The sequence below is a fragment of the Nelusetta ayraudi genome, unplaced genomic scaffold (assembly GCF_046127955.1).
Source record: "Nelusetta ayraudi isolate G7.1 ecotype Tasmania unplaced genomic scaffold, CSIRO-AGI_Nayr_v1 ptg000063l, whole genome shotgun sequence".
Taxonomy (NCBI): Eukaryota; Metazoa; Chordata; class Actinopteri; order Tetraodontiformes; family Monacanthidae; genus Nelusetta; species Nelusetta ayraudi.
The window spans coordinates 5566690-5578859 of NW_027466113.1; the positions used below are offsets into that span (position 1 = coordinate 5566690).

The window sequence follows — 12170 nt, forward strand, 5'->3', positions numbered from 1 at the left end:
GGTAAGGGAGGGAGTGGGGGGTTTCCAGAGATGTGTTGGAGTCAGCAGTTTGTATCGTGGAGAGGACTAAATAATTAATGTTACAACTGGCTGTGAAAAAAGCTGTGTCATCGCAGTTCGTTTCGCTGCACAGGCAGTGTTCTGTTTCTTTACTATGAGCACTAAGCTATTAAAGGGCTCATTTTACTGGGGGGAACATAGACTAAAAACATGGCTGAAGGATATTAAAAATGAGAGTGGTGAATCAGAGCTCAAATTACACGGATCCCAACTCTGTGAGCAGTATAACTGGAAAAAAATATAGAATCCTTTTGCAACATTATATAAAGTCAAGCCAAGCTTTATCTCAAGAGTAAGAGCAGAGCCACGTTTGCCTCCGAGTCAAACTGAGGTGTTAATCACACACTGGAAGCACAGCAGAGCATATCTTCTTGGTGTGAACAAAACATTATAAGTCACTAGAAGCTGACAGCAAATATTGGCAACAGTGCAAAGTTTGAGTCGGGCTACCATGGGGGCTGCTACTGATACAAATGTGGTCACAGATGGAGTAACCTCTCACATGCAAATCAATATAACGATACTTGTTTGGAAACTCTCTGGTCAGGCCAAACAATGAGCTCTCTATCGTGTTTCTTCAGCTGTTCCCGAGCCATGTCTTTTTAGTGACGTGGCAGGGTGCAGTGACCACTGCGGCGCTGATGTCATTGGATTAGATCCATGCTGTGGGAGGAGAGGGGGATGTGCTCCAACCACTATGAAGATTTGGCAGATGGCTTTGCGACAAGCACGATCAATGTTAAATGTTTCCCCGAGAATGCAATATCGATGTAGTGCGATAAGTAATGGCACTGGCTAGACGCCAACGGTGTTTTCATTTTTTGCTTAGCACACACACACACACAAAAAAAAAACCGGTTGTGATCCATCAACCTTTATCTCTTCTCTGATACGTCGACTCGACACGGTTGAGCTGTTCTGCTGCGGTCCCTTTAAGGAATCTACGCAGAGCGCGAAAGAAACGGAGGCGTTTGTGAGATACAGTCCAATCAGAGACTTCTTCCCGGGAAGGGAGGCTCCTTCGTCCAATGGCAGCAGAGAAAAACGTGACGATGGGTGTTTTGACCAATCATCTGTGAGACAGAGGCTTTATATGGGCGTAGACAATATTACCCGGAAATTCTTATACTTTTTTTGTTTTTATGTCAAGTGTGCAAGCAAGGTATGTAACTGTGTTTATGAAATGCAAGATGTAAACGGTTGTGAGTACTGCTGTCCGACGTGCTGAGACAATGTGCACTAACAGAACTTGTTTTGTAGAACTATTTTATCACGCACCTGGAGATATAACGTTCTAGACACTCTTTAATGTTTTTACGTTTTAATGTCACCTTTCGAACTTCCCTCTTCATTTTCAAAGTAAAATTTCAGGCTGTTAATTGGTCCTGTTGACGTGTGAAAATTAGGTGACGTGTGTTTTTTTTGTGCCTAATATTTCCGTGAATACGCGCTTTGTTTCACATCACATATAGAATAACAGAGTTTAACTTGCAAACGGAAAGATTAGAATGTGGCGGCTAACGTTTTGATGTTCCTTTTGCTTGTATGCTGACCGGAAACAGGGTGTTGTGAACCGATGACCCAGTGCAGACATGTCCAGACCAAAACCTCTGCATTCAATCAACGTTATATCATCGTGGTATTTAAATCCGAATAAACGTTAATGCACACACACTCAACATAAAAAAAATACAATATTTATTAAGATGGCACTGTCTGCACTGATTCATGGGTTGGCAAACGCCTTGAGAAGCTTTGATGTCAAGACTGTCCAAACATTTGTGCAGAGAGCCGTCAGCTTCACATTGTAAATAGTCACTTTTTCCATTTTAAGTCTGTGCTGTATTACAGTGTGTGAGAAATGGACGCTACACAGATGATCAGTGACTCCATTCTGGAGTCAGATGAGGGAGAAACCGAGGAGGAGAATGAGAACAAAAGGGGGAAACCTTTGGCGACGCTTTGCGTCTTGAAAAATGACCACATTCCTGAAAGCGGTAATTTTTTTTTGGTTTTTTTTTCCCCCCAGTGCAAGTTGTGTAAGGTCACAGCCAGGTCGGTTTTCTTTAATGGCCCACCTTGTGTGTGTTATCACAGAAATGCCCCTCTTTTTGGGAGAAAACGTGTTGGGTCGTGACCCCATCACTTGCAGCCTGCCCTTGCCGTCGCCCTCAGTATCAAAGCAGCACGCCACCATCAGTATTTCTGCCTTCCGGAGAAGAGGTCAGCCCAGTGAGGTGGACGTGGAGGCTTTGATCTGGGACCTGGGAAGCCTCAACGGGACCCGCAAGGGCCGATTAAAACTGACCCCTAATGTGCGCTATGCCCTCAGTGAGAGTGACAGCTTGGTGGTGGCGGACATCCCATGTCAGTACGTCAGCTGTTCTGCCCACAAAGTCGCTCCCCCAGATCAGTTTAAGATGCCGGCGAGAAGAAGTTCAGGGGCCAAAGCCACAGTAGACAAGATATTAAAAGAGAAGGAAAGTGGAGATAAGAAGTGTGTCAATGGAACTCCGGAGTCGGGAAGGACGAGGCCCGACGTCAAGGACGGAGGTGAGAATCCTTTAAGCACCTACCTGTTCTTTGAACAAACCCCAGCACAGTCACAGAGGACCTTAGTGCCAGAATCTGACCTGGATTCAGATGACGAGGGAGGAGGAAGAGGAGATGGGAGGCATAAAACACTAGGTATGTAGATCCTTCTTGAAGTTCCTTCTTTCTAACAATAAGCCCTGCTATCTCTGTCTAAAATCTGAAGTATTCTTTTTCCAGCTTCACTTTCTGACTCCTGTAAAGGGACTCCCACCTCTTCACACCTGTCAAGTCCTTTAAACCAAACTGTCCCTGAAAGGTACGTGAACAGCCACAGTGTACTATAGCGCCGTTGATGTCTTCCCTAACTTGTGTATTTTTCATTTTTATGTTCTTTGTTATTGATTTTCTCACAGCGAGGACGAAAGTCCCATTGCTCCTTCAGACTCGGCTAAAAATAGGCCGCTCAGACATGTCAGCCTCAACGAGGAGACAGACGCCTGTGTGGGTGGACAGGAGCTTAAGCAACAAGGAGTTTTTGCTTTGGTGCGTGACAGTGATGAGGAGGAGGAGGAGAAGGAGGAAGGAGTTGCAGCACTGGAACAGAGAACGTCTGAGAAAAGTGGCCCTCCCGTGGCAGCAAATGCGGAAGGCAGTGTCAGTCTTGAGGGAGCAGATGAGTCGGCCGTGTCTATATCAGCAGTCTCCCCGAATGCAATCCCAGCATTTAACATGGACAGTGACACTGATGTAGAGGGAGAGGAGGAGGAAGGGGCGCCGTCCGCAGCCCCTGTGACCTCAAGCCCCGTCCGGCAAGCTGATCACCCGTCAGATACGGGATCGTTTCACATGGACAGCGACACGGATGTGGACGAAGACGATGAAAATGACGTTCCAGCGTGTTTGCCCTCTTCTGCCGCTAAACCCTCACACGGCGTTCCAGCTGTTCAAGCAGAGGACATCTGTATGGACAGCGATACTGATGTGGAGGGTGAGGAGGAGGAAGGGGCGCCGTCCGCAGTCCCTGTGACCTCAAGCACCGTCCGGCAAGCTGATCGCCCATCAGAAACGGGATCGTTTCACATGGACAGCGACACGGATGTGGACGAAGACGATGAAAATGAAGTTCCAGGGTGTTTGCCCTCGTCTGCCGCTAAACCCTCTCACGACGTACCAGCTGTTCGAGCGGAGATCATCCATATGGACAGCGATACTGACGTGGAGGATGATGCTGAAGCGAAAGAAGGCCCCGAGGTGTCTCCGAGCGCACGCACAGGTTCCGCTGCAGGCACGCCGCAGCTGAAGGATTTCAACTTGGACAGTGACACGGATGTGGACGAGGAACACGAGAACGAGACAGACCAAACTCCCAGCAGGTTAGACATGAAAGCGGTTGCGACTGAACCGTCCCCAGCTGCTCCTCCCTGCCTGCAGACGGACAGCGAGACGGACGATGAGGCCGTTCCCGCCGCTGCCAACGGCAAAGTCTGTGGCCAGACGACCGGCGCGGAGGACGATCCTCCCAAAGCCGCACCCGCCGCTGTCACAGCCTCGTCACTTGCGCCTGCCGCCCTGTCAGGTTCTGACGCAGACGCTGATGGTGACGAATCCTCCGGGCCTCCATTCGGGAACAGAGTCGGTCCAGCTGATCTTCATATGGACAGCGATACAGACGTGGAAGATGAGGGGGATGCTGGTGTCGCTGCTGAGGACCAGGTCCCCAGCCTGTGTAGAACAAACGCAAATGGATTCCAGGATCCCCCTCTGCAGAAGTGCTCCACCCCCGTGCACCTGCCAGGTAAACAGAAATGTCTAATTACTCCAATATGGGACTGCAGCTATCGAGTATTTTGGTAATTGATTATTCTATCGAATATTCCAGCGATTCATCGAGTAATGATAAAACATATGTTTGCTTAATCAAGGGCATTAACGTCAGTGTGCAAGTTCACACCAGACGTGGCATGGCCGCGTTTCAGAAGTGTGAAACACTGGTACCTTTGCCAAAAGGCAGCTTCCATCTTCTCCCGAAACGATTCCGCGCGAAACGTGAGCTTTAAATTTAATTAATCGAAGCTGATGAAATTCCTGAATTATTTTTTCTCGAATTACTCGGGGAATTGTTGCAGCCCTTCTCCAATACAATATCTGGCCTAGATCGAGAACAACGGGTTAACGGGACATTGAAATAAGGTCTGCATCTCACTCATAGCAGTGGAAAACACAAATTTTATCTGCTTAGAAATGTAAGAAACTGGGTGTTCGTAATTCAAAAAGTGGGTCAAATTTCTCAGTTTGTGTGATCAGTTTGATTTTGTCTTGACCACGGCAGAAAAAGTGGAAAACATGGAGACTCAAGCCTTCCTGAGCTCCTCTCCACCTCCGTTCAGATGTAAGTGCTTCCTTTGGCAACGTTGTCTGCGACAAATTGTGTTCAGAAAGAAAACTATTATTTTTGCCCTCGCATAAACGTCCTGGTTTTCTTTTACTCCAGGTGCCCAGCGACATATTACGGGATCCATGGGGACCGCTTCCTGCTCAGACAGTCAGGAGGACGACGCGTTCGTCGTGGCTGAGACTCAGTCCTTTGTACTGCAGGCCGAAAAGTCTCCGGTCGAAAATCCTGTCTGCCGCCTGTCTTCAGGTGAGGAAGGCAACGAGCCGTCGGCCGAAGGCGCCTCCTTCCAGCTGGGCTTGTCTGACAGCAGCCACCTGCAGGAGCGGGCTCAAGCTCTGGCCATGGAGAGCACCCAGGCTTTTGTCCTGGTGGAGGACGCTGACGGACATCCCTCCTCCTCGCATCCAGACGGAGTCTCGTCAGAGAATGACGCACGGCAGGCGGGCGTGGAGGTCGAAGACGCTCCCCGACAAGGCGGCCAGGTGAACGTGGCCCTGGAGGCGACGCAGGCGTACATTTCAGGCCACTGCAGCGACTCGGAGGATGAAACAGACGACGACGACGACGAGGCAAGAGACATCGCCACCGTTGAGACTCAGGCTTTCAACCTGCCCACCTCGTCCACGCTCGCTATGGCTGAAACGCAGCCCATGTGTGCGCCATGTGAGGAAGAGGGCAGTTTGGATGAAGGGGAGAACGACGAGGCTGTCCCATCGGCAGAGAGGCAGCGCAGCGACGCCCAAACCCAGCCCCTCCCCGAAACCCAGCCCGTGCTTGTAATTGATGAGGAGGAAATCACAGACGAAGACTCGATGCCTCTTTTGCGAAAGAGAAAAGCAAAGTCGCTGCCATTGGAAGATGAGCAGACGCAGACGCTCGCGAGCTGCGATGTGGCTCTGCTCGAAACCCAGCCTGTGCTTTCCATCGATGATGAGGAAATCACCGATGAAGACTCGGGAGCAGTTTTGCGAAAAAGGAAAGCCAAGCTGCTCGAGTTGGAGGAGGAGCAGACGCAGCCGCTCGCAAGCTGCGATGTAGCTCTGCTCGAAACCCAGCCCGTGTCTTCCGTCGATGATGAGGAAATCACAGATGAAAACTCGGGACCAGTTTTGCGAAAAAGAAAAGCCAAGCCGCTGCAGCAGCTGGAGGAGGAGCAGACGCAGCCGCTGTCGAGCTGCGATCTGGCTCTGGCCGAGACCCAGCCCGTGCACCTCAGCTTTGACGAAACGACGGACAGAGGCGAAGACGAGCAAAGCGATGAAGAGGATTCGCTCCCGGGGCCACGCAGGAAACAGACCAGACCGTTTCCAAGCCAAGACGAGGAGACGCAAACGCTCGTGGGTTCGGATCTCTCTGCGGGAACCCAGCCTGCGCCCACTGGGGAGGACGGAGACAGTGACGACGACAGCTCCATCATCGGTTTCAGCAGAAGAAAAGCAAAGCCGCTGGAAAGCCAGGAAGAGGAGTCGCAAACGCTCAGCCTCACCGCTAGTGAGAAAACGCCCGCGCTCGCCGATGACATCGACGAGAGTGAAGATGTGGACTCGTCCCCAGGTCTGCGCAAGAGGAGGGCGAGGCCTCGGCCAATCCAAGAAGACGACTCGCAGTCGCTCCCAGGTCCCGCGGTGTCTTCCTTTGGAACGCAGCTGTCGGAAACAAAAGCTGCCGGCCAGCGAGGAGACGACGCCTCACAATCTGAATCCAGGGGAGCCACTTCCAGAGATTCAAGGGCAGCGAGAGCGAAGTTAAGAGAGCAGGAGAAGGAGGAGGAGGAGGAGGAGCTGGCAGGGTGTGCTGAAGCTCCCCAGAGGCAGACAGGAGAAAAGTCAAGGCCTCGTAAAAATGACGCCAGAAAGGAGGAAAAGAACGGCGAGGAGAAAAAGCAAGCGAAAGGGAAAACATCTAAGACGCAGGAAGAGGACAAGGTGAAGGAGAATAAACTGGCTACGAATGGTGGCCTAACAAAAGGGCAGCAAGCAATACAGATGGACGGCAGCGATCTAAGACAAGAGACGGAAAGAAGTGAGGAGAAAAAGACACAGATGGTACAAATGGAGAGGAAAAGAGAGGAAGAAACAGAAAAAGAAAAAATGGTGTCTGAAAAGGCAGAAAATTCAGAACTTGAGACAATGGAAGAAGAGGCGATTGTAAAGCGAAGAAAGGAGGAAGAGAATAACGAGAGAGCGGATCGGGAGAAACAAGAGAAGGAACAACAGGACAAGAAAAAGGAAGACAAAGAGCAATTGGAGCGTGAAAAGGCAGAAAAAGAACAGAAGAGACTTGAGAGAGAAGAAAAGGAACGGTTAGAGAGTGAAAGACAAGAAACGGAAGAAAAAGCCACATTGCAGAGCCACAGAGCTCAAGTGGGGAGAAAAACGTCAGCGAGAGCAAAACAAGAAGTGGAGGAAAAATCCTTTGACGACCAACGAGAAAACCAGCCCAGGGCTCCGCCAGCGAGGGGCAGAAGAGCCTCCAGGAGAACCATCGCTGCCGTCCCCTCAGCAGAACCAGAGCAACACGCCAGCACCGATGAAGTCCCGGCCAGGAGGACCAGGTCTCGTTCCAACTCCTCCAACTCTGTCAGCTCTGAGAGGTCCACCGCTGGCCCGGACAGCCAGCAGAGCCAAGGCCGAGGCAGAGGACGAGGAAGAGGAGCCAGGAGGAGCAGCGAGCCGCCCAGCGCCGTCACGGCCAGCAGCTCCAGCGGCAGGAAGACGACGGCGGTGGCTGCTGCACCGCCGCCCAAGAGGAACTCCAGGGCCAGAAGCCAGAAGGAAGTTAAGAGCGAGTGCACGGAAGAGCAGGTGACGCCGTCAGCCAGCGCCGAGGGTGAAGGGCAAAGAAGAGGGAGGAAGAGGATGTCGGGGGCAGTCGCGGAGAACGTCTCCAGCAGTAGCTGCAAAATTTCCAAGGCGGTAGAAGAGGAGGAGGAGGAGGAGGAGGAAGAAGTAGCAGCAGCAGCAACAGGTGAAAAACAAGATGAGGTTCCAACCCGGCCAATCAGAGGAGGCAGAGCTCAGGCAAAGAGGGCGGCGGTCAGGGGGAGTCCGGATGAGGTGGAGGTGAAGAACGATGACGTGGCAGCTGCAGGTGGGAGGCGGGTCAGAGGTCGCTCGACGGCGGCCAATCAGAGGAGGAACGACGAGCAGGATGTGAACGACGATGGCGTGGTGGAACCAGAGGTGACTGGCGGCTGTTTCACTTCCTACTTTACTTTGCACTAGGGATGCAGATTATCCATTAATTCATTTATCCTTAGTCGATTGTCCTAATTGATCGATTAACAATTCATTGATAAGCATGATTTTTCCTGAGCACCTAAATTTCACAATGAAAAATGTGCAAGGAACACATTATTTAACCTTTAAATAATGATGAGGTTCCAACATGACCAATGTTTACCAGTTAACAGTAAAAACACCCTAAACATTTATCCTTTGACTTTAAGTTGACTTCTAATGGGTCACATTTCAACTTAAATTCTTAATCAACAGAATCAACAGTGAATCGAGAATCGATTAATTTTGTTAACGTCCCTTCTTTGCATCGTTCATTCTTTCACTTTATACAAGTGGATGTTAAAAAAAACAAAAAACACAGCCATTAGGGCTTGATCAGACCAAACAGGAAGTCGAGTTGTATATAATTAATGTCCAGGCAGGAACCTCTGTTGGCCTTGGGTGGGTGGGGGTGGGTGGGGCTTTCACCCTGGCCAGAGGCTTCACTGCTCTTCCATCCATGACTCAGACTTTCCAGCATCCTGAAGTAGTGCAGGCAGCGCCGGGGGGACGTCCAGGTGTCTCCGAGCAGCTTTTACAGTCGTCTGAGCCACATTAGCAATAATCCGCTAATGAATTTGACGCTAAAGTGGTCGCACACCCACTTCCTGTTGCCCTCCATGTGATGTGTTCTCTCTCTTCTCTTCTCTCCTCTCCTTTTTTTGTCCTTTTCTCCATTTAGCCGCCACGCACACCCGCCGGAGGTGCGTCCCGGAAGAGACAGGCCCCGGCCGCTTCTTCTCCCGCGGCGAAAACCCCTCGATCCTCCTCCGCCTCCCCGGCCCCTGGCGCTCGATCACGATCGGCCTGTCCGACCTACAAGGTTTCATTTACTTCTCTGTACTTCTCAATCTGTAATTATCCAGCAAAGAAGTGTTGTGGCTATTGAAAATAGAGCCAGTTGAACAGAGAGTACCTGCTTGATCGTCGTGCGGTTGAATTATTCAGTATAGTAAATGAAAGAGATTGTAGGACTAAAGCTGTTTGAATACAGATTTATTTTTTTTATTAATCATACCTTATTTTATTTTCAGAACTGTAACAAAACACTACATATAAACATACATCATTCAATAGTGGTCTGAAAAAAGAGAGAGGATTAAAATATCTTAAAAAGTAAGGGAAAAAATGATATAAAATAATGATTAAAAAAATAATATTAATGAAAAAATGGAGAAAATAAATCACCAACTTATCGGTAAGTGAAAATATGTGTGTCCTTGAATCCGTTTGTGAGTGTTTCTTATTGTTGGTTCATTCACTTTGGAACCTTCCAAGCCAATATTTGCTTAGATCCTTAGGCAGGTAATCTATTAGGGGTTGCCATCTGTCCATAAAAGTGGTGTCATTTCCTTTTAATTTGGCACTTATGTTTTAATATTTAAATTAAAAATGACCTTTGGATATGTTTTCGTGATTCAACATGTGCACTCTGCAATCATTTCAGGAGCAGCAGCCTCATGATAGTCGTGGTGAAAACTGTCCAAATCAAGATGGAAAAAAATGTTTAGTTTTAGCCACAATCTTACAACTGAAATGTTTTGTTTTGTTTTTTTGTTTTTTTTGCACTGCTCAAAAAAATAAACATTTGAATTTAGGAACATTTGAGTAGATGTGAAGTTTGTCTCGCTTGAACCTGACAACTCGTGCGTCGTGCCCCCACCAGGTGCTCTTCACAGGTGTGGTGGACCAGGCGGGGGAGAAGGTGCTGGCTCGTTTAGGGGGCTGCATGGCGAAGGGCGTGGCCGACATGACCTGCCTGGTGACCGACAAGGTTCGCCGGACCGTCAAGTTCCTGTGCGCTCTGGCCAAAGGAGTCCCCATCGTCACCACGGACTGGTTGGAAAAGGTCAGCCGCGTCAGCCTCCCCTGAACGCACGGCGTCTGTGTCCGAAACGCACTCACGACGCTGCTCTTGGTTTGTCTTGTAGTGTGGAAAGGCTGGGAGCTTCCTGCCTACTGCGCCCTTCCTCGTCAAGGATCCCGAGCAGGAGAAAAAGTTTAACTTTTGCCTGCTGGAGTCTCTGAGGGTGGCCAGCAGTCAGCTTGTCCTGCAGGTACGTGCAGCCCTGGTTAATGCCTTAATGTCTTTCGTTGGGCTGTGAGTACCAGTGTGATTTCTGGAAATGCATTAGCCTTTATTAGCCTCTGTAATGTTTGTCCATGCACTCGGATCAGGAAGCGATATTTCCCCCGCTGTCTCCATTCCTGGAGCAATGCAGCAATGGAAGCCGCGTCATTTACTAATCTTAGCCAAAAGTGCGAAAGTGAATGCAAGCGTCTCAAAACGCTTGGTATTGATTTCTTGAGCCGACGTGTGGCAGAAATGACCAAAAATAGAGAGAAATCAATCAAATGATTTGAGTTTGTCTTTGGTTCCATTTCTCGTGTGCTGGCCTCCTCGCAGGGATACAAGATCCACGTGACAAAGTCAGTCAAACCGGAGCCGGTGCACATGAAGGACATCTTCAGCTGCAGCGGGGCCACCTTTCTTCCCAAGATGCCCTCTTCCCACAAGGTACCGCATACGAAGCATCTGTCTGGTTTCAGCTCCGACGAGGTTGCAGAAACAAAGTCACATCCGCTCTTTTCTCTTCCCGTCCGTCCTCCTCAGCCCCAGACGGTGGTCGTCTCGTGCGAGGAGGACTGGCAGCTGTGCACTCCGGCCCTCGCCGCCTCCGTCCCCGTCGTCACGGCGGAGTTCATCCTCACGGGGATCCTGCAGCAGAAGCTCGACGTCCAAACAAATTTACTCTCCTCCCCCGCAAACACTCCGCAACCTGGCGGAGGAAGAGGACAAAGCAGGAGAAAAAACTAGCGGCTCCCGAATGAGCTGGGTGACCGTAAGAAATGGCCGAATGGTCAGCTTCCAAGATGACCGAGGCCTTCAGAGTCTCTTGAAATGAAGATGAACACACTGAAGACGTGATTTTACTTGACTTGATTCATTTCATTTTGATTGCAGCCTTTATTCTGTCGCTTGGCACTATGGAACAGAAGTTAGAAAATCACAGCGTGTCAGTCCTCGTGTCCCTCTCATAGACTTGTAAGAAGAAGGGCAGAAATGGATGCTGGATTTTACTGTGCGCTGAGTGCACTCTGAATGCCGAGCTCCAACCTTTTGATCATGTAGAGCGGCTGCGTAGTGCAGATCACAAGCTCTTGTTTTAAATCCATCAGCCATACGGTTGCCGCGAGATGCTAACAAGAGGCTTTTTCCAGTTTCCTGTCCTGATCAGAAGTGAGCAGTGCCTTTCCATGCACAGTAATTATGAACCCACCAATGTGTATGTGTGCAAGCCTGTGTGTGTGTGGTTGTTGTTTTGCCTCCATTAACCACCACCACCTACTCCATTAAGGCTTCATCCAAACCTATTACCTCCAGGGCCAAGATGCGATAGAGGCACCTGGATGCTAATGCTGCTGCTACATCAATATCTCCCACCCAGTCCGACTCTACTTTGCCTTTCACTTAGCGACCAAGCTTGGTTGTTCTGTTCCGGTCGAAGCAAAGTCCAAAGAAGTCAGTTAAACGAACGTTGGCCTACCGTTTCATTTCCCAAAAACTGAGGGCGTTTCGATGACAGACTTGTTTGCTAAGTTTTTATATTTAAAACCATGTGATCGTATGTGGATGTGAGCTCTGTGTGTAAGAAAATCATGAAAGTACCCTGGAATCCTAATGCAAACATTAAATGTTAGGCATATCTGAAACAAATGTGCATTCATTTCTTCATGATTTTTCTATATTTAGGCCTTTTTTTCTTGTCTGACTGAAATGATAAAGTTCGTATAGAAATTTAAGTGAATGATGAATATGAAAATGTATGTAATATATATGTGTATATATGTATACATGTGTATGCATGTGTGTATATACATATATGTTTATGTACATGTTT

At 49.2% G+C, this 12170-nt stretch overlaps 1 protein-coding gene across 4 annotated transcripts; it reads left to right on the top strand.

Annotated features, from left to right (window-relative positions):
- The first annotated feature begins 991 nt into the window (after positions 1-991).
- Positions 992-11986, top strand: mdc1 (mediator of DNA damage checkpoint 1). 4 transcript variants are annotated; one of them, XM_076041043.1, is made up of 12 exons: positions 992-1222; positions 1912-2057; positions 2158-2748; positions 2833-2911; positions 3009-4390; positions 4925-4984; positions 5087-8172; positions 8951-9091; positions 9935-10117; positions 10200-10325; positions 10676-10786; positions 10883-11986. In XM_076041043.1, the coding sequence occupies exons 2-12, from the start codon at positions 1922-1924 to the stop codon at positions 11084-11086; spliced, it is 6099 nt and encodes a 2032-aa protein (XP_075897158.1). In that variant the 5' UTR covers positions 992-1222; positions 1912-1921; the 3' UTR covers positions 11087-11986. The 4 variants fall into 4 exon arrangements, with proteins under 4 accessions (XP_075897158.1, XP_075897156.1, XP_075897155.1 ...); XM_076041041.1 differs by having other exon boundaries at positions 993-1222; positions 1895-2057; XM_076041040.1 differs by lacking the exon at positions 992-1222 and adding an exon at positions 1240-1466 and having other exon boundaries at positions 1895-2057.
- Positions 11987-12170: the final 184 nt, after the last annotated feature.